Source organism: Musa acuminata, chromosome BXJ1-4 (assembly GCF_036884655.1).
Source record: "Musa acuminata AAA Group cultivar baxijiao chromosome BXJ1-4, Cavendish_Baxijiao_AAA, whole genome shotgun sequence".
NCBI lineage: Eukaryota > Viridiplantae > Streptophyta > Magnoliopsida > Zingiberales > Musaceae > Musa > Musa acuminata.
Window position 1 is genome coordinate 35,910,113 of NC_088330.1, and position 25,880 is coordinate 35,935,992.

The 25,880-nt window shown below is 41.3% G+C and overlaps 4 protein-coding genes across 4 annotated transcripts; 1 reads left to right on the forward strand and 3 right to left on the reverse strand.

Annotated features, from left to right (window-relative positions):
* Positions 1–1,181: 1,181 nt before the first annotated feature.
* Positions 1,182–2,988, reverse strand: LOC135660144 (cyclin-D3-2-like). The gene is made up of 3 exons (XM_065176348.1): positions 1,973–2,988; positions 1,745–1,884; positions 1,182–1,657 (listed from the first exon to the last, which is right to left on the reverse strand). Exons 1-3 carry the CDS (start codon positions 2,739–2,741, stop codon positions 1,385–1,387), a joined length of 1,182 nt encoding a protein of 393 aa, XP_065032420.1. The 5' UTR covers positions 2,742–2,988; the 3' UTR covers positions 1,182–1,384.
* Positions 2,989–4,425: 1,437 nt separating this feature from the next.
* On the reverse strand, positions 4,426–7,580 carry LOC135660178 (probable beta-1,4-xylosyltransferase IRX14). The gene is made up of 3 exons (XM_065176351.1): positions 6,599–7,580; positions 5,955–6,512; positions 4,426–5,019 (listed from the first exon to the last, which is right to left on the reverse strand). Exons 1-3 carry the CDS (start codon positions 7,306–7,308, stop codon positions 4,785–4,787), a joined length of 1,503 nt encoding a protein of 500 aa, XP_065032423.1. The 5' UTR covers positions 7,309–7,580; the 3' UTR covers positions 4,426–4,784.
* Positions 7,581–16,436: 8,856 nt separating this feature from the next.
* On the forward strand, positions 16,437–18,727 carry LOC135660210 (oryzain alpha chain-like). The gene is made up of 5 exons (XM_065176354.1): positions 16,437–16,986; positions 17,084–17,319; positions 17,397–17,537; positions 17,836–18,285; positions 18,415–18,727. The coding sequence occupies exons 1-5, from the start codon at positions 16,491–16,493 to the stop codon at positions 18,511–18,513; spliced, it is 1,422 nt and encodes a 473-aa protein (XP_065032426.1). The 5' UTR covers positions 16,437–16,490; the 3' UTR covers positions 18,514–18,727.
* Positions 18,728–19,208: 481 nt separating this feature from the next.
* Positions 19,209–25,405, reverse strand: LOC135660194 (polyadenylate-binding protein 2-like). The gene is made up of 9 exons (XM_065176353.1): positions 24,883–25,405; positions 22,845–22,963; positions 22,043–22,699; positions 21,872–21,949; positions 21,701–21,790; positions 21,160–21,294; positions 20,004–20,186; positions 19,679–19,876; positions 19,209–19,552 (listed from the first exon to the last, which is right to left on the reverse strand). The coding sequence occupies exons 1-9, from the start codon at positions 25,121–25,123 to the stop codon at positions 19,322–19,324; spliced, it is 1,932 nt and encodes a 643-aa protein (XP_065032425.1). The 5' UTR covers positions 25,124–25,405; the 3' UTR covers positions 19,209–19,321.
* Between the last annotated feature and the right edge of the window lie 475 nt (positions 25,406–25,880).

Genomic DNA, 25,880 nt, shown 5'->3' on the forward strand with positions numbered 1-25,880 from the left:
GAAAGCATATGAAAAGTACTTCTTAATCTATTGATAATTGAATGCCAGCCGTACTTTTGTCGTGCCAACCAGATTGGTAGTACTGTCATGCCATGCTCATAGCATGATCATTGAAACCAAGGAAAGAGTTTGGCCCCAAATCGACGTGTTAATCGAGCTACGTTCTGATGATGATTCTGCGCAGGTTTCAGGAGTGGAGAGGTGCGCGCATGGTGGCCTCACTACTCGAGTGTGTTAGCAGAAAGCCCAGGCACTCCTCTGCTATAGTTCTGAGATCAGAGATCAGAAGCAATCCACCTTGTGCAGTCCACCGCAGACTCCATTCGCCCTCTCCCATCCTGTCCGCCTTCGTCCGCCTCCCTTCCTCGTCTCGGTAGGAGCCGAAGAAAAGAAAGAAAGGACGCAGGACTCGAGGACGCACTCATTGGTCCTTTCACTCCCTTCGCCTTTTTATTATGGAGTCTATGAATGACTTGTAATGGAACGAAGGAAGCTTTTGCTTGATGGAAGCTAAGCGATGGCGCAGAGGAAGGTGGTGGTTCATGCCTCGGAACGACTAATGACAAGCACATGACTCAGTACAAGGCGAGGGAAAGTTAAGACCGAAGCATCACGTGGAGGAGGACCTTATGGGTGTCGTTTAGTAAGATAAGACGAAGATGAACGAGAACGACTCTGTTTTAGGGTTGAATTAAGTGACGGATTCAGAAATCGATGGAGACTTGGGTCTTGAGCATAATGCTCTCATCAAGGTCAAAGATTACAAAAGTCCAAGCGAATCTTCCCAAGAAAAGAGACGCTATACTCCGTGTCAATTGTCCGCTTCGCATGAAAACAACTCCCAATCTTTGTTTAAGTCTCCCATCCCCTCTCTCTCTCTCTCTCTCTCTCTAAACTAAGATGCAGTGTGCTGACTCTCGGTGAGTAACGCCGAGCATTGAATGCTGAAGAGTGTCGATACGCATGGCCGGAGATGTACACAGACAAGTGGTATATGCTGTTGTGGTAGTTGTTGACTCTACTTCTCTTTTTCTTCGTGTCAGGAATGGGACGAAGAATGTTGAATGACTGAGAGAATACGGCGGGCTCACACAGACAAGCGACCAGTGTTTGTTAATGCATGGTAGATATGGGGAAAAAAAGGATATACATGGCCACTCGTAAATGTTGCGATTGGTATTTCATACAATGAGGGGAGCAATGCATCGATGAGAACCGAGAGGATAAGATGAACAGGAGGAAACGATAGCAGCAGTGCATTGGTTCTCTGTTTTCTCCTCCACATTGTTTGATTGCCAACCAAAATCGCTCCCACGGAGCTCCGAGCATTGACAGAAGGAAGACAGTCTGCTTCTAAGATCCATAAGCATAACCTTAATGTATATTAAGAATCGGGACCTTCGCCTCTGGCTCCCTCATCTGCGAAGCGATTGGGTTTCTTGGACGGAGGAGTCTCGGGTGAGGACGACGTGGATGACGACCACATCGGCCATGAATCGCATGAGCTCTCGCAGCTGAAGCAGGATCCGATCACCCCACTGGGACTGGGTGGCAATGAATGATGGTAGAAAGCGGAGGACGAATGCTTGCGCCTGTGGCCAACAATGGCAGTGCCCACTGATTCCAGAAGTAGCTGAGAGCATTCCCCCACCTTTTCCTAAAGAGTGCTTTGCCCATTAGCAGAGTACAGAGCACTAGTGAGTATGAGACAGAACCAAGGAACAAAGGAACAAAAAGATCCAACCTTTGGGGTGTTGAGGAGGGAAATGAGGCGGTGGGCCTCTTGAGATTTCACCGCTGCGGTTCCTCCATCGCCGGACCCCGTTGCCTGGAGCAGCGCCGCCGCAGCCCAGACCGACGACGGATACTGGACCCATCTCCTGTCTTCGTGAAACAAACCAAGCGTTAGGACAATGGCGGCACGAGGAGATCGAGACATTGGTTTAAAGGAAGCATTTTGATGACAACCTACCGGCTATTACCGATAGAAGAGCCGCTTCACACCTTCTCATCAATGCCCGGGTTCGTGCGGCAATGCCGACGGCGGCAAAGTCAGCATCGGCGATTTTGGCCTTTGAGCAGAGCTGAGGGAGGAGGTGGTGGATGAAAGACAGGGGGGTGACGGGGTTCATCCTCCAGCCCAGAACGGAGAGCACCAGAAGCTCCATCCGCCTGATCGTCTTGGACTCGAACACGTACCCGCCCTCCTCCTCCGTTGGCTCCTCCGGTGGCAAAGGCACCTGGAGGTCGAGCAGGAGAGGAAGGCGCGTCTCCTCCACCTTCGCCGCCAGCGAAAGGCACGCCACGGCCACGATCCGCCCCATCCACGGCTTGTCGTCCTGGAGCCTAAGGAGCCCGCCGCCCGCCGCGCCGCAGGAGAGGAAGCACCGGTCCAAGTAGTTCACGGCAAGCAGAGCCGTGAGGGCGGAGAAGGCGTGGCGCGCGGCGGCGCGCGCGACCCACTCCACCGCCTCCTTCCTCGCCGACCGGAGGTAGGAGCCGACGCCACCGTCAGGGACGAGCTTGGGCAGCGCCTCCCCTTCTTTCGCCACGAGAGAACAGAGCACCTCTGTCCACTCCTCCTCTGCCTCAGCCTCAGCCTCCGCCACCAAGAGGACATGGCGCTCGGTCTCGCAGTACTCTGGAAGTGGCATCACAGGTGCCATCCCTTCTTCTACTTCTTCCAACTCCAGGTTCTCTTCTTGACAATAAAGATGATCGAAAGGAGATAAAAGAGCCATTTTTCTTCTACCAACCGGAAGAAGACGTGGAATGCTCTGTTCATTATACTAAAACGCAACACTACAAGCGAGTGGAAGCGCGAAGAGAAGAAGAGGGAGAAGCACCCTCTTCTCCATCCTTGTCTGCTATCCGTTATCCTATTTTGTCTTCGTATTCAGCACACTCTGCTGCTGCTGTCTTCTTCTCCTCTTCTTCTTCCTCTTCTTCTTCTTGTGCTGTGGAGGCTGGGGAGTGGTGGAAGTATCGGCGAAGACATAAAATAGGAGAAGGATTGTATTGGCGGAGAGTAGGGGGCTTCGCGGAGCCATTTGCAACCTTTTTATTACTATTATATTTACTATTTCCTTTTTTTTGTCTTCGTTATTATAATTTTTAGGGCTCGTTTCTGTTGTCGTTTTCTTGGAGGAGGAAAACATGGCGTCAAAGCCGCTAAACTATGCGGCTTTATAATTGTTGGAAGGGAACATTATTAGTACACCATTTTTATTGCATTAAGAAAGAAACAAAAACATTTTGAGGCTTTATAATAGAGAAAAAAATAAGTCACATATAATTATATCCTCTAAAGTAAGTGATTTTAGTAATTTTTCCAATTAATATTTAGATTTAGTGTAAATATTTATTTATAATCTAAAATTTTGATATGTTTTCTTATAGTTAATTTTTGGTGGTGAGAGCCATTTAACTATTAGTTAATTACATGCATGTTAAAAAATTCTAAATTTTATGTTATTATTTTTAATATAAACTATCTATTTTAATTGGAATATGTTATCCCCAAACTTTACAAGATTAGATTTGAGAAAATCTCATTAAAAGGTTTTATTTTTTCGAAAATATGTGAACTCTAGAAAGTATCTTTTAAGGTAAGAGAGACTTGATGGACTTTATGAGTCCTTGGTTCTCATACACCTCAATCAATATGGGACTAAATGATCTTATCATAGCCAAAAAAAAATTATTATTCATCCTCCAATGGATCATCACAAAATTGACAACTTAATGTAGTGATTTCTGTGACACCCAATTCACCAACAAATAAAACGAGAGTAGCAGAAAAACATGAGGCAGGAGAGCCGTGATCTTTTGTCTCTTTTATTGGGATCACAACGAGGTTCTTCGTGATGCAGAAAAGTATGGAGGGATCCGATGGAGTTCATTCTTCAGCAATTAAGAGAGCAAATCCAATGTAGATAGAGTTGCTAACACAAAAAGGAACTGCTGGAAATGACGTACGATTTTGACTGTTGTCTTCTTCGTGGTCTTCAACATCACTATTCTGGAATATGGCTCTGCCAAGTTCAGAGGCAAACACGCATCAGTTTTAGCGTTAAGTAGCAATGACCGAAGCTTCTTCAAACTACAGTTCTTCCAACAGAGAATGATGGCCCATGTTGTGGCCCTCACTAAGAACAGCAGCTTCTTGAGCCAGCATTTGAAGCAATGAAAGGCCTCTCAAGAGATTCAGCAATTGAAGAAACAACAGCAGAAGTGATGTCCCTCTTGAAACAAAAGTAAAAATAGCATAAATGTCGTGTTAGAGAATGGAAAATCAACATAATTTCGATGTATTACGCGATAAAAGGAGGCCAGAAGATCGCTACAACAGTACGTAAAAGCTCAAGGATGTCGATCAACAGCAGTCATGGGTAAATTGTGCTGCTGGATGAATCCGACAAACAATAGAACAAACCTGGTATTTATATCTGCTAAAATTTCACCTACAAGCAACATGTAGAAAAGCATCTTCTAAACCACATCACCGGAAGGTAAACCTACATTCCATGATCATCTTCATGAATGAGAGAAGCACCATCAGCAAATCCAGGAAGATCAATGAACCAAATTGTTACTCTCTGATACAACAATATCTTGAATGCTGGACACCTTCCGGAGCTTACAAATCCTGGCGAAGCTACTTCCAATGGAATTTCGTTTGCCTCTCCGTGTGCAAGACAATATTACTTTTAAATGGCATAAAATCAAGCCTCTTCACACTGTTGCCGCTTAGAAATGTGTCGGGAAATACTTATGCTGGACTCTCACTTCTCTTGTGTGCTGGACATCTCGGAAACCTGTGTATCTACATGTGTCTCATGCTTCTTTTTATTGCGAGAGCTGCGTTTTGATCTGGAAGATCGAACTTTCTTTGAAACATGCTTTTCAACATGACCACCTTCATTTGCAATCCTTTGATATGGGAGATCAGGAGGTGCATCCGGCCATGGAGTTCGCTTTGCAGGAACAACAATTTCCAAAGGAGGATCTATCACCCATCTGCACACAAGCCAAAATGCCCTATAAGGTAACATAAGACAAAGTTTTCCTCATACAGCAACACAACCAACAAAATCTGCAACAGCAGTTGAGTGAATTTTCACAGGAATATTCCATTTTTAAGGCAATAGAATATATGCAGTTTTTGCAAGCACTATAATTTGGAGAGGGTCTAACAAGCGTTTAGCAATTTGTCTTGCTCGACATTAAACAAAAAAATCCTCTCTTTTGAGATCAATTATAGTGCATCGTGTTTGCTAAGCATTTATTTTATGAATTGCTACGCAATTCTTTATGTAAATTAAACATCATATCTACCATTACAGAGTTACATTCTAGAATCAATATAAACGGTCAGCAGATGATTATTTTTCAAAAAAAAAAGTTATATTTTTATATATAATGATAACATAGATTTTCTTTTATTCTACGTATCAGACATATGCCAATGTGGGTGAAATATTGGCTGTCCTCATGTGTGACAAATCACATTGACTCGGCTTATTAAACAAGAATAGGAGCTGTCAAAAACACAAACCAGTGATCTATGACGGCTAGTTTACAAGAGGATCTAAATTTATAATCTGATCTGAACATATAGAGTAAAAAAATGGAATTATCAAATTACAAGTTTTAGTATACCAACCAAGCCCACGGCATCCGTGCCAGAGAGATCATTGTGTTCATTGTTTAAAACTAGTGATTTGATTATCTTATTTTGTTGTGATTGAGCATTGAAGAACTAATATCTTCCCATGAGACCTTAATTTTTTCTTGAATAAAAGCATTATACAGTATGTATTTGTTCTTATGTTGTTTAACTACTTAAATCTCATGTGCAAGTATATTTTGGAAAAATTTAGTAGTGAAAGGCATCACGTAATGAAAATACATTACCCATTATATGTTATCATAAAGGAGATTGCGATACTGACCGACTAGGGAACTTGCTATCGTAGCGAGCTTCGGCCCGAAGCCACCACAGCAGAACCTTCTTCCCGCAGTTCCCAAGTGGCTCCACGAACGAAGCATCCTTCAACAGATCCAGCGGGCTCTCAATCTCCTCCCCGCTAATTCCCACCTCATCAAGATCACGCGCCCAATTCGGCTTCCCCTCCGCCTCCTTCCACAGCAATCTCGAGTTCAGCACGAATGCAGCCCACTCGAGCTTCGTCGGCAGCACAGTCGCCCCATCGCCGACAAAGGTGGCGGCTTTTTTGGAATACGGCAGATAATTGAAGGTGTGCCAGCCGATCAATTGGCCCGAGGAGTTGCACGCCGGGCCTTGGATCGGCAATGGCGAGGTCTCCTGCTCGCTTGCTCTCTGCTGCCTTTTAGCCGTTGCGTCGGGAGCCGCAGAATGTGCCAGGATTCCGACCGATAGCGCACCCATCCACTGCACCTTTTGAATCTCGTCGAATAGCTCCATGGTGTGGACGTTGCTGTCGTCCGCGAACACGACGATGCCGTCCAACCGCCGTTCCCTGATCACTCTGCGTCCAGAAGGCACGGCTTAGAATCCAGAAAAAACATGATTTTGGGTAAGGGGGAAAGGAAGACACGGCGCTACAGGTCGGACCTGAGGGCGCGGAGGCGCATCCGGGCCTCGAAGCGGTGTCGGTCGTTCCAGAGAACGGGCATGTCCTCGTGGAAGGGGAGGTGGACCACCGGGAGGCTGGAATGGGCGAGGAGGGCTGCGGTCTCGTTGGAGACGCCACCGGCCTCGACGACGAGCCAGGTGAGGGGGTAGGGGACGAGCATGAGGGAATGAAGGAGGCCGGTGAGGTGGAGGGCCTGGAAGGTGCGGGCGTAGGTCGGGGTGACGACGATGACGGGGCGGGGATCCTTGACTCCGTACCGGAGGCGCTGTTCCTGCTGCAGGCGGACGAGGATCTCGTGGGCCCGCGCGACCTCGGCGGGGTCCGGGCGCGGCCACGGCCGCACGCGGATGCCGTGACGGCCGACGCCGACGCGGCCTGCTACGGCGGGCGGGGGCGGAGGGGGAGGGAGGTCCGGCCGCGGCGGCGGGGGGAAGGGGATGACGGCGGCGGGGGGTTGGCGGAGGAGGTGGACGTGGTGGTGGTGGTTGTGATGGTGGGATGCAGGGGAGAAAAGGAGGAGGAAGAGGAGGCGGGAGAAGCGGAAGCCGAGGGCGGCGGAGACGAGGCAGCAGAGGACGTGGACGGCGGACCAGAAGAGGAAGCTCGGGGGCCTGAGGGCGGCTGCCTCTGCCGGCACGGCGGCGCTGTATGGCCGGCGGTTCGGATGCTGCCCCGCCGTTTGCTTCATTGCCTAACCCACCTCCGTTCGATCTGCTTCTGCTCTCCGATTTGTTCCGCCGTCAGCTCGTCGGTGGCATACTAGGCAAGAATTATGAATTGCTTCCGAATCTGAAGGAAGGCGAGAGCGACGAGAATAGAGAGGAGAGCAGAAGAGAGGGAGGTTGGAGGAGAGATAAACGACGGGGCCCGGACAGAGGGGAGGAGGAGGAGGTGGTGTTTTGGACATGGATTTGGAAGCTTCCTTGTTTTGTTGAGGTTGGCAGTCACCAAACATGAGCGGATTACAACACACATCTTGGACTCAGCTCCACCCTCAACAGGCAAGTTAATATTTTTGTATATTTATTTATTTATTTATTTCCTTTTTTTTTGCATTAATTGGTGACAAATATTTTTTTAGAAAAACAATTTTTAAAAAATTCTTCTTCAGTTGTTTAATATTTCTCAAAGAACACAATAGTGACTTTGGTCCATCGACTTTGGATAATTGGTCTAATTCCTTAATTACAATATTTCTGAATATATTTACCATATTTTAAAAAAATATTATTATAATTGATATAATAGTTTTTAATTTTTATTTTATTAACTTTGTTCCTAAACAAAAAAGGATAATCATCTAAAATTTTATTTTTATATAAATTAGTTTTCATTGGGTTTCAGTTACAATGTTTTTTGATAGATTTACAGTATTTTTAATGGAGATATAAAAAAATACTATAAGTCTTAGGGAGTTTCCATGAAAGAAAGAAAAAAATATTTTTATCATGAGTCATGTCAGAGTATTTTTAGAATTATGAAAAAGCAGAAACGTCCATTGATTTTATATCGAAAATCAATCACATCGTATTATTAATTCTTCCGACACAAACCATTGATTTTATCCTATCACCTCATCTCGACCGTCAATATGTAAACACTAATAAAAGAATCCAAAGTGCAAACAAAGGAGTTGTTAGGAATGGAACAACAATGGCTTCACCTATAAAATAAAAAAAGAAAAAAAGAAAAAGAAAAAGAAAAACAAAACTACAAAGTAGGAATAGAACAACTCACAAGTTGTGTGGATCTTTTATTTACATCGGTGCATAAAGGTTGTCATGTCATAATGTGACCCATAACAAATGTTGTTGAACTTTGACTTGGTATTGAGATTGAGGTCCGGCAAAAGCCATTTCCAACGACTCCCAAACTACCCCGCAAAAGATTCCAACTAATGGCGTAATATTACTAATAAATTTGCGAAAATTCTTTTATAAAATTAGCACAAAGAAAAAGATGAATTATGTGTCCCTTTGTGCTTTTAGTTTGCTGTGTAGTACACTTCAAACTAAGCTTGATATGATGATGTCAAGAGGTTTTGAATGGCCAATCAAAGTCTACTTCTTCACATAATGGCTCCAAATTAAATGGACCCGAAATTGATACGAGACATGATTGTTGTGGAGTCGACGACGATTGCTCAGCGGATTCGTCTTTGACCCATTCAAGAACAAGGTCGTATTCAAAAGACGGTGATGTCAACGATGTACTCATCGATGACCGATTCATCGGACTTGTCGACATCCACCAATTTATGGCTTCTTGTTCTAGAATTGAACCCACCTCAGAATCATCTTAATTTGATTAGCACATATTAGGTTGTGGGCAAAGTATTAAGTGTAAGACTCCAAGTCAATAGTTTTTTTTTTTCCTTACCCTAAAAATTCTGATCAGCAAATATATTTTTTTAATCAATCTAATCATCATTAATTAGTTAGACTAAAAGAAACAATGAAATAAGACTCCAAATCAATAATATTAAGTGAGCCGCCATCCTAATTCTAATTGAACTTTATTTATATTGATCCATAACTATAATAGGAATCTAATCATATCTATAATATATCTTACCTAATTAAATAGGATCGCATAATTTAATATTCTCTCACCTAACCCCATTAATTGATAAAAAATAAAAAATAAAAATAAAAATAAATAAAAATTTATTTAAAATAATTTTATTTAATTAAATTCTAAAACTTAAAAAAAAAATATTTTATACATGCATACATATTTTATAAAATAGGCCAACAAGTGCAATAAATATAATACTACATTAAGTCCGACTATCAATGTGAATCATAGTAATTATATGTCATTACTATCATACTTTCTTTCATATACTATAATATTATTAGCCCTTCATGATGCAGTCCAAAATGATCATTATAATTTATCTTGTCTAGACAATATTGTTATCGTATTCAACCATAATATATATATATATATATATATATATATATATATATATATATATATATATATATATATATATATATATATATATATATATATATATATATATATATAAACAAGAATGTTAATTATAATATGCACTCCAACATAAATCATCATATCTTTTATGGGTTATTTATAAACCCAATTAAAAGAATATATTCTTTTAAATACTTTAGATTATATAAGTCCTAAATGAATAGATTAACCATGAATATAGTAGAGCTCAAATTCTTAATTATCATTAACTATTTTTGGAGTTTTTCTCTAACCATTAAGTATTTTATAACATAATGCATAGAACTATTAAAAAAAATTATTATTTTTAGAAAAAAAAACTATTGTAATATATGACAAAGTATCTTTAGCGACTTGACAATTAAGAGTAACAACATCAAATCCTGAGATAAAATTTTATGATCATAAAACTTGATTAATGGCCTTAAAGAATATCATAAAATTAATTTTTATTATTGATAATGTAATAATACATTATTTTATATTTTTTTCATGTAAATGACCCCTCTAACTAATATAAATATAAAACATAAAATGAATTTATTATTATCGAGGTAATTTATAGAAATAACATTTGAAAATACTATCAGTTAAAGTCTACCTAATTTCATATAGACTCAACCCATATATGATTAAATATTATTATCAATTTTGATCCTTCTTTTAAGATTATTTTGATAAGTCAACATTTGATCATCATTGGTGTGACCCCATAGGCTCATAAGAAATTGAGGCTTGTGAGCTCTAAAGGGTGCCTCCAAGGGTAAGGGTGACCGGGCGAGCTTATAAGCCCTTGGTTCTCTTACTCATTAACTAATGCGGGACTAAATATCCTTATCAGTGCTTCACCCCGTAGGGGAGCTAAGAGCTCATGACCCTTCTTCTAGTGTTATTCTGATAAGTTAACATTTGGTCATCATTAGTGTGATTTCGTATTCTCATGAGGAATTATCTGCATTGGGCGTACCTACACAATTTTGCCCTTTTGGGGCTCACGAGCCGACGATGGCTGACCTACCTTGAATGCATGCACTATTGCAGTCGCTTGTGTTCAAGGTAGGTCAACTACCATCGATTGTCACAATTTATGATAATCTCACTATGTACATAATTGTTGCTCACGATTGGACCGGCGACCACCGGAGGTCATCGTCTTCAACAATACTATTATCAACAACAAGCTGTCGATAATGGTCTATCTATGAAACATGAGGAAAATCGCATTGCTTGCAGGCAAGTGATAAGACGAACTAGATGGAAAGTAGATCGACAATACAAATAGATTATTCAAGCATTATAAATCAAAATCAAATAATACCTTTTTGTAAGTAAATAGTGCTAATAAATAGATCTAAATATAAAATATATCTGAAATACTTTTATAATCTAAAGTATTTGACTTCAAAATATGACTTTGATACTAATTGTGAGCATAAAAATCATAATATACTACTATTATGCGAAAACCCTTAATACCAAAAAATTAAAATCAAATAATGATAGATTAAATTATACACCATCATTAGATTCAAAAGCTATTGCGATACCGATCTACAACAAATGTTAGATTCACCTTCTCTTCTCTTTCTATTATTCACATGATCGCTATGAGTGATGAATCATGGACAAAGGGGAGATGAAAGAAAATTTGTAATCTCTCAATAATATCACATATCCATATTAAGTCTCATAAGATACTATCTATTTAGAGATGAGAGTAGACAATCTAAAATAAGTAATTAGGAAAGTCGCTCATATCAAAGTATTCTTTTATGGAATCTTATCATAATTGGACTTCTTTTCTACTAGTCAATAATAATAATCAGAATTTAATCATGTCTATAATATATCTTACCTAACTAGATAGAACTATATAATCTAACATCAACCACACAATCGAAGCGATTGTTGCAATATAAACTACCTCGATATCCAAGCCAAACAATACTCTCAGTAAGCATATCTTTTTTATTTAGTAACGACATAATGTTAAAATAGTTTTATAGTTGGAGTGAAGTAGTTAGCCTCTTGTTAACATACAAGGATTGTCAACTAGCGAGTCAACCCGATTGGTTTACTATCGAAAGTGTAGGTCTCTCCTAGTGACTCCTAGTCGACGTGGAGAGCAGGCATTGTGGGCGGGAATAAGGAAGTTGTAGGAAGAGTTAGTTTGCTAAGAGCGGTTCAGTTTTCGAGTGGAGAAGCTTGGTTTAGGAGCTGAGTGGTCCCTTTTGTTGCACCTCCAGACTATGTTGATGACTTTCCACAATAAGCCTATGCCATGGGCGTCCCGGTTGGACCCCTCCGATACTTAAGTTAAGAAAGTGAAGGGGGAGGAAAAGAAGAGTATTAGTAGTGTAATCAAGAGAGTAGAGAGTCTCTTTTTTTCGCTTGCCCCGACTTGGCCTGGAGCATGGCTTTTATACCTGGGCGTTACTCTGTCAAGGCTCCCCTTACTTGGCGTGGCAAAACTATTTAATATGGGTGGCTTGCTAACGTGTGCTCCCAAGGGCAGCGTTTGGGGACTGTCAAGATGACGCCTCCGATCGAACTTTCTTACTTCTTTGGGTCAGGCAAGGCATGGTTCTCTCGAAGCCGAGCCATATTATCGACCATTAATATGAAGCTAAGTTTATTTTTTTGACTGTGGGATCGATGAGGAGTGGTTCATGCATACCCACTTCGAGAAGTCGAGACAGGTGATGTGACCTCCTATCGATGATCATAGAGAATAGGTAGCTCTAAACCTTCATTTTACGTGACGAACAAATATGAGGGTGTCATGATTCATCTCTATCACCTCTCCTAACAAAATTCACTAGCTAGTGAACTCAGTTACAAGTGCATAGTCGAATTCCATAGATATTGGTTAAATTGATACGAGCTCAGTTTTATCCAGACATCATGTTATGTTGTTTTTTACCTCCGTAATGTTTGACTTATTGTCCAATGTTTTCGAGCTGATGCCCTCGGTGTAAATGGGCATGGGCGAACAATTTGAAGAAGTGTTTAGTTGACCTAAATTTTTTTCCATGTCCATAGCTAAACTTTTTTTTGTTTTTCATCTTAATCCTTATGTGAGGTAGCTAAACTTATAAAGAGAAATAAAGCCTCTCCACAATATATCTATTAGCACAACATCTTAAAAAACGACCGCTCATCATTACCCACATCCAAGTGCGGGTGACCTGCTTGTGAGCGGCTTTATAACACTCTATGAAACAATCATAATCATAATAGTCAACCCCATATATATATATATATATATATATATATATATATATATATATATATATATATATATATATATATATATATATATATATATATATATGATCCAATAATAAACGGCGCATATGAGAGTAAGATCATAAAATATTATCATAGGAATCAAAGTTTTACTAGCTATGTGATATATAAGGATTGTCACACATGAATGGCTATTGACACGTTAATGACACTTGATCGATCAATGTATCATCATTATCGAGTCGATAAATCACTTGCATCATTTCGATACCTCAATCTTATTTGATAACTTAGCTAATAGAGATTTAGTCATTTATCATAAGGTCGTGGACTTAAATCTTGTATTCATCACTACGCAAAAAAAAAAAATTCAAATAGAAAGTTGGCTCAACACTCAACCAATCACTACCTCACATCTTCTAGATTTGATTCTACACAATCGTCCATGTAGTCGAGGAAGGTGAAGGTGTATAATTATTTTCAACATTTAACCATCAAATGTAATAGTCTCATACAACATGATAAAAAGGCTCAGCATATATATTCATAGACTTAGTTTCTTTGTTGAATCCTTGGAACAAGAAACAAACATAAATATCAAAGGGACTTTATAGAGGATAGATACTCTTTACATAGATTTTGTATAGGATATTGACTCGAATTTTATTTATTCTAATATCACATCACTCTTAAATAGACACATAAGATGACCTCAGTTGCATCCAAATTAATAACTGGACAACCAAAATTTTACTTAATACTACATTTGCTAAAATTCTTAAACTTTATTGAGTTTGATGCATCACTATAAATATTTTGTATTCATGGTGTAAAAGTCTTGTAAGTAAAAACTTAGGCTCCATTAGGTCAAAGATATAAAATAAATTTTATTATTATTATATATTATTTTATACCAAATTCAACAACGATAAAGGATCCATATATATTAATTCAAAATAGTAATGGCCTTTATTGGGATCGGTATTTTCATATAAAAAATGTATCTGTGTATGATAAACTAAAGCCTTTGATGATCATATCTAAACGTTAGCCACCGGTAATAAACTCTTGTATTATAATGAGAATGATAGAAAGATTCTTATTGGTATAAATTGCCTCCAACTCAACCGATGATAGAAAAAATATTCATTCCTATATGGACTCGACATGTAGTAGCCCAATCAACACAAGAAGACAAGATTTATCTTTTTTATTTATCTATATAAGTCTAAGACAACAATTATGAATTATCCGAGACATGAACAAAGGGTTAAAGGAGATGATTTTGTGCTATCTCCTCCTAAAAGACTCCACGGAATATTCTTCGTTCTCTTGTCAGATATAAAAGATTATTTTTAGGATAATTACAAGGAAAATTATTTTTGGACCACACTTATATACCTTGAATTACTAATTTAAGTGCTAGAGGGATAAGTCAAAAAAATCTCTCATTACCTCAGTCTTTATGTAGATGGTACATTGGGCGCTTAGTGTTTCTTAATCGGAGGCACTTTAACCATACTTTGAAGACATCAATATATCATTCTGTAACAATTATCTTTCCGTAATAATTAACAATTCATAGACTAAAATTAGAAAGTATCACAATGCCATTTAATTGCATTCGTGATTCAGTGGACAAACCCACTTTCATCAACATGTCAAGTTAACCTTGCCATGATTTTGGACAAGTAAAATATATATCGCGGGAACAACAAATAATGACAATGAACTATGAGTTGTACTCCTAATAATCTTGTGTCTAATGATTGAATGTCAATTACACCAATATCCTCATCAAATCAGGAACGATCTAATATCTGTCTTACGTTACACATAATTGATTTGGATCCAAAGGTTGAGATCGATCCATCCGAGCAGTCTTCTCTAGCTCGTGCTTTGTGACACCACTATAATCTGATCTGAAAGAAAAATTGAATTAATTTATAGGATTAGATGAATGAGTATTATTATTTTGAGTTTAAATATTATGGTTTAAACACTCCTTCAATGAAACTCGTGTGTCCTGTAACACCGCATATCAAGTTAGTAAAAGATCATATATGAAAATTTGAAAGAGTATCCTTGATCCGATGCAATCCGAATCGTGTCGAATCTTAATTAGCTAAAGGATTGATATTTTATTTTTTAATAGGTAAATTCTTTTAAAAAAATCTCAAGTTTTCTTTTTTTTCACAAAGTATTTTTTATTTTTTTCTTGCTTCTTATTTTCTAAAAGATAAAATTACCTATAGCCTCCACCCAATGACCGTCTCTATCCCTCATTCATTCGTCGCTATCAAGGCATTGCTAAGGTCTTATCTTTGTGTCCTCATCTGCATCTCTACCCTCGCCCTCCTTTATTATCTTTGATCATGCCATCACCCTTATGTCATGGTCCTTCCTCTTCGGTATCATCAATTCGATTATAAGTGGAAGAACAATAGCGGACTTCATGGAGTGGTTATTCCCATTCCTGGGTGGGTCCTCGTCGTTAGGTGTCAGAGTCGAGCTACAAGTTGACCAGCTTCGTTGCGGCTACTATATCACTAGACCTCGAAGACTAGAAGGGTTGAAAGGTGACGTCATTGTCAATTCTGATGATACCTAAATGATATCTCGATAGTGACAAACGAGAATAAGAATAAAAGATGAGTCCTTTGTCACTAATATTAGTCGTGTTATACGTGAGATAAAAAAATCTCATATTTTATAGAATAAAGATATTATATAAAAAAAAAGAATGTTAAGTGGGAAAAAACAAAAGGAAGAATTTTTTTTCAAATGAATTTGCCCTTTTAATGTGATTTTTAATTTTTAATTTTTTATATTTAATTTTTTGGTATGATCGAAGGATTGGCATTCCTCCACGCTGTATCACATATTACGGAAGTCTGACGTTGTCCTTTGCATCACACACGCGTTACGTGTCTCTGCTGCATGGAGCTTCTCTTCTGGTCTATCATCATATTCCTCGTGCCATTCGATGCATTCAGGTGCGTCATCCCGACGCGATCAATGGCCCTTTCGGCCGGTCACGAGACCAACTACTGTTCCTGTGCTGCCTCTGAAAACGAGGGAGCAGAGGGGCTCTGCGGTCGTGTTTCCCCATGCACAGTGAGCGAGTTGCTCTCTATTCAATGAACCTTCGCCAGACTGAGCGAGTAGATTGATCACCGCCACCTCAATTAAATGCTTTCCGATGACTTCACTGACATACGACGGCCACCGCGTTCCCTACATCTTTGGTCGAGACCGACTACGGATTGAAGAGTTGAAGAAGGGACGATGTGGGTGGAGATGGATGAAGATGACTAATTTAAGCCGTTCTTCTTCTCTCCTCCCGACTTCGAAGCCGCACCTTTGCTTTCCTTGACCCATAATCCTTCCCTCCCCTCCGTCCATGTGCGACTCCTCCGCTGTCATTTTCTATTACAACCACCGCCTCACCTATCAGCTGCAGTATTCCTGGGCGTATAATGCAGTCAAAAAGGTCCAAGACCAGCTAAATTATGCCGTCAGTGCTATTTTAACCCCATCTTTCCGAGTTCCGATGACCACCGTCCCTTCCACTATAAAAAGGCCTCACCCTTCGACCCCCCAACGCATCGAAAGCCGACCTTTCCTATTGTTTCCTCTGGAATCATGATGGCTTCCAAGTATTTCCTCGCCGCCGCCCTCCTCTTCCTCTCCGGCCTTGCCGCCGGCCTCGCCGCGCCGGACATGTCCATCGTCTCCTACAACGAGGAGCACGGCGTCCGGGGGCTGGAGCGAAGCGAGGACGAGATGCGAAGGATCTACGCGGGCTGGCTGGCCAGGCACGGCAGGGCGTACAACGCGCTGGGGGAGAAGGAGGCGCGGTTTGAGGTCTTCAAGGACAACCTCCACTTCGTCGACGGCCACAACGCGGCCGCCGACGCCGGGCGGCAACGGTTCCGCCTCGGCCTCAACCGCTTCGCCGACCTCACCAACGAGGAGTTCCGGGCGTTGTACTTGGGCGCCAAGGGCCGTGGCGTCGCCCGCCGGAGCCGGGTGGCTGCCGACCGCTACCGGTACGAGGGAGCCGGCGATGTGTTGCCGGACTCGGTGGACTGGAGGGCCAAAGGCGCCGTCGCCGCCGTCAAGAACCAAGGCAGCTGTGGTGAGTCTCCCCCTCCTCTTTCCTTTCCCCTCTCCCAAGCAAGATCTCGTGATCAGCAAATCCATCATCAAATGCTAACTCTTGAATGGTTGTGCAGGGAGCTGCTGGGCGTTCTCGACTGTTGCTGCAGTGGAGGGCATAAACCAGATCGTGACGGGGGAGCTGATAAGCCTGTCGGAGCAGGAGCTGGTGGACTGCGACACGGCCTACAACCAGGGCTGCAATGGCGGCCTCATGGACTACGCCTTCGACTTCATCGTCAACAATGGCGGCATCGACACCGAGGACGATTACCCCTACAGAGCTCGAGATGGCTCGTGCGACCATAACAGGGTACCAATCTTGACTGTTGTTGTCATGATTTCATTCATGTTCTCACGGGGATTAGCTTTGTCGTTTGACGATCGCAGAAGAACGCCAAGGTCGTCACCATCGATGGGTATGAAGACGTTCCGGAGAATGATGAGAAGGCGCTGCAGAAGGCTGTGGCAAGCCAGCCCGTGAGTGTCGCCATTGAAGCCGGTGGCAGGGAGTTCCAATTCTACCAGTCGGTATGTGGTTGCTGCTTCAAGTGATCATTCTCATGAATTTAAGGGAATTAAAAGGGCATAACATAATATATTTCTTTGTTTGTTTACCTAAAGAGTGATTATTCCCAGATTATGTTTACTTAAATAATTCATCCCTGGAAGCTAGACAGCAAATCTGTCGTTTATATTATGTCGCATTGGATGGTCTTATCGAAGATCATCTGTACGAACATCTTGTTCTTCGTATCGCTGAATAAATCTTTCATCTATAATAGCACTTTCTGCTGAAAAATTCTTTTTTTCCCCCCACATAATTTAGGGGATATTCACTGGAAGATGCGGGACCGAGCTGGACCATGGCGTCGCAGCGGTAGGCTATGGCACAGAGAACGGCACGGACTACTGGATCGTTAGGAACTCATGGGGAGGAGACTGGGGAGAGGCGGGCTACATCAGGATGGAGCGGAACGTGAATGCATCCACCGGCAAGTGTGGTATCGCCATGGAAGCTTCTTACCCCGTAAAGAAGAGCCAGAATCCACCGAACCCTGGTCCGTCCCCGCCCTCCCCGGTGAACCCACCGACCGTTTGCGACAACTACTACTCCTGCCCGTCGAGCACCACCTGCTGTTGTGTCTACGAGTACAATGGTTACTGCTTTGCCTGGGGATGCTGCCCTCTGGAGGCTGCTACCTGCTGTGATGATCACTCCAGTTGCTGCCCTCGTGACTACCCTGTTTGCAATACCGAGGCTGGAACCTGTCAAATGGTAATTTCATCGTACTCGTCTTTTGCTAAGTCTCTTATTTACCAGAACCGAATTGAATATGTGCCTTTGCAGTCTTTGTTGCCATAATTTTGATAGCCATGATTCATCATTTTTCATGCCGATTCGCAGAGCAAGGAGAACCCACTCGGAGTGAAGGCTCTTGTCCGCACACCTGCAAAACCCTACTGGGCTTACTCTGGCCGAGTGGAGAAGAAGATCAATGCTTGAATGCTTCCAGCGTTGATTTGTTTGGTTGGCCGCCGAGTGCAGAAAGGAGGGGCAAGATTTGCAAACACCTCATGATCACCGATTGATTCACGTTTTATTAGATGATTGGCCAAAGTCCATGTACATGATCTCGATTTAATACTGGACTTGAAGCTAAAAGATTGTTTTTTTTTTCCTTTTTTACTATTCAAATGATGAAAGTTGCCCCTCTTCAGCTGCTTCTGCCCTTCCACAATTACTTGAATCAATCAATGATTTAATGCACCGGTTTGCATGCAGATTAATGCCTTCCAAGACTGCCCTCTCCCATCACCTTTGTTTAGACGACGATTGTTTAGTCGTCCTCTTTGGAACTCTTCTAAGACAGCAAGAAAACCAGGAAGATCGTGAGATCGATAGGTTATACTCGAGAGAATCTTAATGCTTTGACATTGATGAAACACAGGACAGGTCTTTCCTCCCCTAATAAAGTGGCAGTACCTTAAATGGAAGTGGGAAGATCGCAGAATCCAAGAAAGAGCAGGGAATTCAATCTAGGTAACCTCGTCCTTTTCAAGCTCATGCCGGAACAGCCCGATCTCTAAGAATAAAAGATAGGCGCATAGTAAGAACGGAGCACTAAAGCAATGCTTGCTGATAGGCGTCGAAGAAGTCTAAAATCACTCTCGAAATAACTAATAGAGAAAGACAAAAGAGAAAAAAATCCCATTCTATCAAGTAGCAAACTGAATAGTTCAAGAAAAATCAACCCAAACATCTAAATCAAAACGGGCTCCCCCGCCCAAGGAGTCGCGATATGTATATCAGCTCAGGAAACATCATTCAACGACAGACCAGCTAAACGGTTTGCGACCTGCTGCTGCTGAACAACACTTCTCAAGACTCCCATAGCCTCCACTACTTTGGCCTGCAGCGCTTCAGGAGATTCCAGCAAGTGTAATACTTCGTTCTGGTCCATCTCAAGGAGCATGCCAGTTACTTTCGCAGCATACCCGTGCTCTAACTGATCCACGAGAGGATAGAGGCTCTCACCCAGCATCTGAAATGTAAAGAAACAACACACTCGGTTATACTGCCTACCCAGTGATGCAAATCCATATTATCTTAAGAACTAGCATGCTTCACGCACAGACAAACCCACAAGTTACTATTGGACCTTCCTTACCAGTCTCTGCTGCTCTGGTGTAGCATTTGCGAGAGCCGAAGTCAGTTCTCCTACCGGAACAGGTTGTGACATGCCAGCATGCCTTGCGGGCATACCACCCATGTCATAGGGGGGAGAGAACATCCCTTCAGGATTGCCGACTTCCGGCATGCCACGCCCAGGTGGATAGCGGTAAGGACGTCCACCCCTTGGGAGCATCTGCGACATTCAGATTCTCACTATATGCTATCACAGAGGCTTTTTAATTTGTGACAATATGCACGGGAAGAGTGATGGTTATGAGAAACCGGAACCTGCACTCAGTGCAAAAAGTTTTATCACACACCTGCTGTTGAATCATTTGCATAGGGTGCTGCTGTGTCAGTTGCAGTGGACCTGCTCCTGCTCGTCTACCACCAGGACGTTGGGCCTGCTGACCTTGTTGGGCCATCGGGATAAAGAAATTGGGAAAAGGAGCAGCTCCAGGTCTCATTCCAGTAACAAGGGGATGAGGGAAGCCAAATCCAGGCTGTAAGAAAAATGTCATTGGAACACACATCATTTTAGTTCTCCTTCAAGTGATACTATCTTATGGAAGATTCTCGAAATAAAAACATATACCCATGGCAATGGGACCCTAATGGTTTGACAATGTGTACAATTGGAATTTTTTTCATATCAAACAAGCAATTTCTTCAGATTTATTCACAGTAAAGCTAGTTACAATATGTTCAAGGGGGCCTGTTGCATGGTTAATGGCCTCAAAATGAATCACACCAACAAAACACAACATGAACAGAACGTTGCAACACATAACTTACCACATGAAACACCTTTACATAATTGATCAAGTAGGCTTTCGGTTAGACTTTGCAATTGAAGAACATATAGTAAGCATATAACCATATTGCCCATACTGGTAACTACTCTAACCCCTTTTCCTCTCTTTACTTTTTTCTCTTCCCCACATGGCCCCCGCCTCTCCTGTGTCAGAAGGTACTGCTCTTGTGACAGCTCCGTGTGCTTGTAGTAGTCCAGTCGCAACCAACCATTAGTACACTTAATGGTACCAGTGTAGTATCAAAATTTGGCAGTCAACCAGTTTTTACACCAAACTGAGATTTTGTTCTTTGATAAAAATCCATATCTCAATACACTAGCAATATCAATAATTAAACTATTTTATAATTCATTTAAATATCTATATTTTATTCCATTTGTATGCATTGTTGATGAAAACCAAAATACCACTATGTAAACTGATCCATTATGGTGCCTCTGACCAAATTCATTGAACCAAATGCCACCTTATTGGTGAGGATACTCTCAGCAAATTCTACTGCAACAACCTTAAAGGATGGTTCAATCTTAAAGTTGAGAGATGCATGTAATAAACACGACCATGAAAAATTAAGTTGCATCACAAAGGAGCACAAACTAGTCAAAAGAATGATTTACCACAAAACATATAACTAAACTTTGTTTTGGGTGACAGATGCTACCTGAGGAGGAACAAGTGCAGGTGGTTGACCATAGAAAAGTGGTTGTCCTAACCCAGGAGCACCGGGAGGATACAATGGAACACGAGGAGCAACTGAAGGCGGCATCACCACAGGTCGCATTTGTGAAAATTGAGCCTGGAAAAGGAACAAACAGGCAACCAATGAAACTTACCACATTATTTATGACCATATGAAAAGGATAACAAAATTTGTAAGATATATACATTGGAATATGCATAATGTCAGAATTCATCACTTTCCATTATAATTAAACACTTTTCATGAGCTAAAAAGCACAAGAGGCTTCAATTAGAATATGAAAATAAATCAACCCCTAAAAGTTCATTTAAAACATTTCCATGATATAACTGAAACGAGACTTCACCGTTGTTGCTGCTGACTACCCCACATGGTTGGCAACTTGAATTTGTTATTGTATACCATTGAATGAGATAATATTAATATTACACTGGTCTCTTATATCCAAGCATATAGCTCATATGATGATACAGAACTATCATGTAGACTTCAAAGAAATTACCTGCAATCTTGCTCTTCTGTCTTCCTTGCGTTGTGCTAGTGCAACATAAAGTGGTTTATTGCCAATCATTTTGCCATTCATCTCCAAAAGCTACAACAAATTTAAACATTGAATCAACAAACAGTATACAGTAACCCAAAGTGAGGTTGCAACTTCCAGACTTTGACTTACTGCTTGAGAAGCATGATCAGGAGACTGAAAAACAACAAATCCAGATCCCTTGCTCACACCATTTTTGTCACGCACAACCTATAAAAGTTTTACAAGTACATAATGCAGCAACAAGCAAATTATAATGGAATGAAAGAACAATGAAATCAAATTAGACAAATTAAAAACAACCTTGCAAGAAGCAATTGCCCCAAACCCTGAGAACAATTCTCTCAAGTTATCATCACCAATGTTATCGTCTAAGTTTTTCAAGTACAAGTTAACCCCTTCCAATTTTTCAGAAGACTCCTGCTTACTCTGGTCAAACTTCTCTTTAAGTTCCTGTTCTCTCTCTGACTTCTTTTGTGCTCTTCCAACATACCATTCCTTATCATCAAATTTCTTCCCATTAAGTTCCTGAACAGCCTGAGCAGCTTCATCAGGATTCTCAAAATTAACAAAGCCAAAGCATTTTGATTTTCCATCCTCCCCTCTCATTACAATACAGCTGGTGATCTTTCCAAATTCACCAAAAACTTCTTGAAGAGTATCTTCTGTTGTAGACTCTGAGAGATTTTTTACAAATACATTACTAAATGTTATGTTGCTTGCAGCATTCTCCCTTTCCTGTTTACGAATAAAGGGCCCAACAAAAACTTTCTTATCGTTCAATAGCATGCCATTTAGATTCTCAATTGCATTTTGTGCTGCATCATCCTGTTCAAACTGGACAAAGCCATAGCCCTTTGACTGACCAGATGCATCTGTTGCAACCTTGCAAGAAAGAATATTCCCAAACGCAGAAAATGTATCATACAGTGCTTTGTTGTCGATACACTTGTCCAAATTCTGCAACAAAACAAAACAAAACAAAGTCAAAAAACATGTAAAGATATAAACACAATAACTACTTGTTGAAACACATAAAGTGTCACGAAAATCAACTCATTAATTCAAGTTCCAATGATCCAAGAGAAGATCACGAAAATTGTACCTTGATAAATATGTTGGCAGTCCCACTTCTACGTGTGCTAGGATCACGATTTGAATGCATTATCCGAATAGTCTTCCCATTGAGAGGCATGAAATTAAGCACTTCCAGTGCCCTTGCAGCTGCCAACAGGCACTTAACAGAGTCAATAAATAGCATACATAACTTTCTACCAATGCAGTATAAGCACTTCAATCTATATCATCTTCATAAGTTGGCATCAAGATTCAAAATAGGTAGTGGATCATGAATTCTCATGATTCTACTGAAACAGATGATTTACATATCAATAAAAATCAATACCTAACAGAAAATGAAGTCAAAGTGAAAAGAACTTTCATAATTTAGATTGTTCATGAATTTAAGACATGTCAAATGTAATTGTCAGAGACATGCACATACAAAGAAGAAACAGAATATCCTAATCAATATAACATGTTTAAAGTCAGTGTCAAAGAAGAAACAAAAACACACGCATGCATATTATGATACACCGCAAAAAAAAAAAAAAAACTAAGATACTTGGTAATATTCAGATGAACAATGTGAAGATTCCCAAAGTATTCCAAGCAAGGGGTTACATGAACATAAAGGTCTATTAAGAAATTATATTCCAGTTCAAGCAATCAGTGATTTAGCCTTAAAATGAATCTAAGCACCCACAAGGTGCCATTATTCTAAAAAAAACAGAGCTCAACGGAGAGTAAGTTTCAATGATTCCAACAATGCTACAACCTTCTAGTGCACACCAGCATATGTTGAAGGTCAGAAACCTTTGAATATTATGGATTAGAAGGCATCCAGGAAAAAAAGTCTGGGTAATTTTAACAACAAATTTAGGCTTTTGGTGCTGGATAGATCTCAACTAAGATCCTCAACATAATGTTAAATTGATCCATTACTAGCATCAGTAGGCATCCAGGGGTCTGTGTAGCCCGGTGGGGAGGGGTGGGCTGGACAATAACTTCATGTTGCAAGCAGCTTCAAGACAAGTTATTTTTTGGGCAGAAGCTCATCTTTAACGTCATACAATTCAGAAAGGCAACTGTGGGTTTCTTGTTCATGGGTACTACTGAAAGCAAGACATCCCAACCAATAATCTATGCTTCATCTTAATTTTTCCCCACCCAAGAAAAGTCTTGTGATTATTTAGTGGTAAAAAAGAAAAACAAGACATACAATGATCAATGTATGAAAAGAGTTTATTAACAATCATGTTCTGGGGTGATGAGACAATACTACTGTTAATGATAACATGAAGTTGCATCATCATCTAGCTAGTAATCCACCAGTCTGAATCGGCCTCACGTTCAGACACGGACAATCCCTAAGAATAATAACTTGATGACTCCTTCAAACTGTATGAAGCCACAACAACAAATAGCCTCAAACAAGTAGTTCACACCTTGGCATCAGGATGTTCACATGCAACAGCAAGTAACGAGGTCAGCTTCTGTAAAGAGAAATCTAGATGTGCTAACATGGAAAACAAGAGACAAGATACACTAAACACTAAACACTAAACAATAAACAATAAATGGCTAATGACATGGCAAAACTTAATGTCACCGGTTAATTAATTCCTACAAATCCTAGTTAGATTCTTACCAATAAATCACTTGCAACTCACATATACCCATTACTGACCATACCAGTATGACATGGTTCTACCACCATGAGAGTCCACAAAAACAAAAAATAAAAAAAAAATGACCAATTAGCATGGCTCAATCAATATGGCGTATAAATTGAAAATAAGACTGTCTCCGGTAAGCCAAAATATGAGGTAAACTATCAAAAAATAGCATCCAAAGAAATGTTTACATTGGCAATACAGTATAATTATTTGGTGTTCTTCCACAATTCCCTATATCAATTATTAATCTTCAATGCAGGACAAATAACTGCAATCCCGATAACAGTATGCCAATGCTAAAGCAATAGTTAGGGGGCATTGACACAAAACAAGACAAGACCGAGCAACAGCCACATGAACAGATTCCAGAGGAACAAAGAGAGCCAAAGAACAATTCCAACTGACCATCCGCGGCATCGTTGTAGTTGACATAGGCATAACCGAGAGAGAAGCGAGTATTGATATCGCGGCAGACGCGGACGGACACCACCGCCCCGATCTGGCTAAAAACATCATACAGCTGCGCGTCCGTCACGCCCGGGTCCAAGTCGCCGACGTACAACGACGTCGAGGAGAACTGGGCCCCGCCACCGCCTTCAGCCGGGCCGGGGACCGCTGCCTGCGGCTGAAGCGGGACCTGCGCCATTTGCTCCTCACGATCTAGAAGACAACAAAGCCTTTTTCTTCCCGGCTCTTCCGCTGACCCTAAGCGATCAACAACAACAACAAACACCTAAACAATTCCGGTTGCTGGATGAAAGAATTGGAGAGGAATATCGACGGGGTTCTTGTAAGGGTTTGGAAAGGGAGAGAAGGTTTCGCAAGAGCAGCCTCCGCAACCGCAACCGCGCCGGAGGCCGCACAAGGGTTTAAATCGCGGGGGCACGTCGCAAACCCTAATCCAACTAACACGGCAGCCTCCGCCGTCGGATGAGGTGAGGTAAGCGACGCGGACCGTACGATGGCCCGCCCCGGGCTAATGCCGGCGGACAGGGCGAGGGGGTGCGTACGTGTCGGAATCAGGGGGGTTGGAGTTACGAATCAAAGCGTAACGTGCTGATGAGTCGGGCGATTCGAATCGCCTGTCCCAAAAACAACAGGGTTTACGAATGCATCCTCATTGGTCTTGTGACCCCCGCGTGGGTCCCACCGCATAAGATTGGCCTGCCGTTCCGAGAAACCTGAACCCGGAACCGGCACACGCTTGTGAGCCGCACCTTTCACAGCAGGAGGCCGCTCTGGTGGGTCCATGATGGGCCCATCGAAGGATAAGATTTCGCTGGTGCAGCAGAATCAGATGGGTGAGCTCGTTGGCCCAAAGTTGTCTGATTCTTGTTGGGTTAATAATGTGATCTGTGAAGAATATTATAGTATCTGGAAATTAAACACCATCATACCCAAAA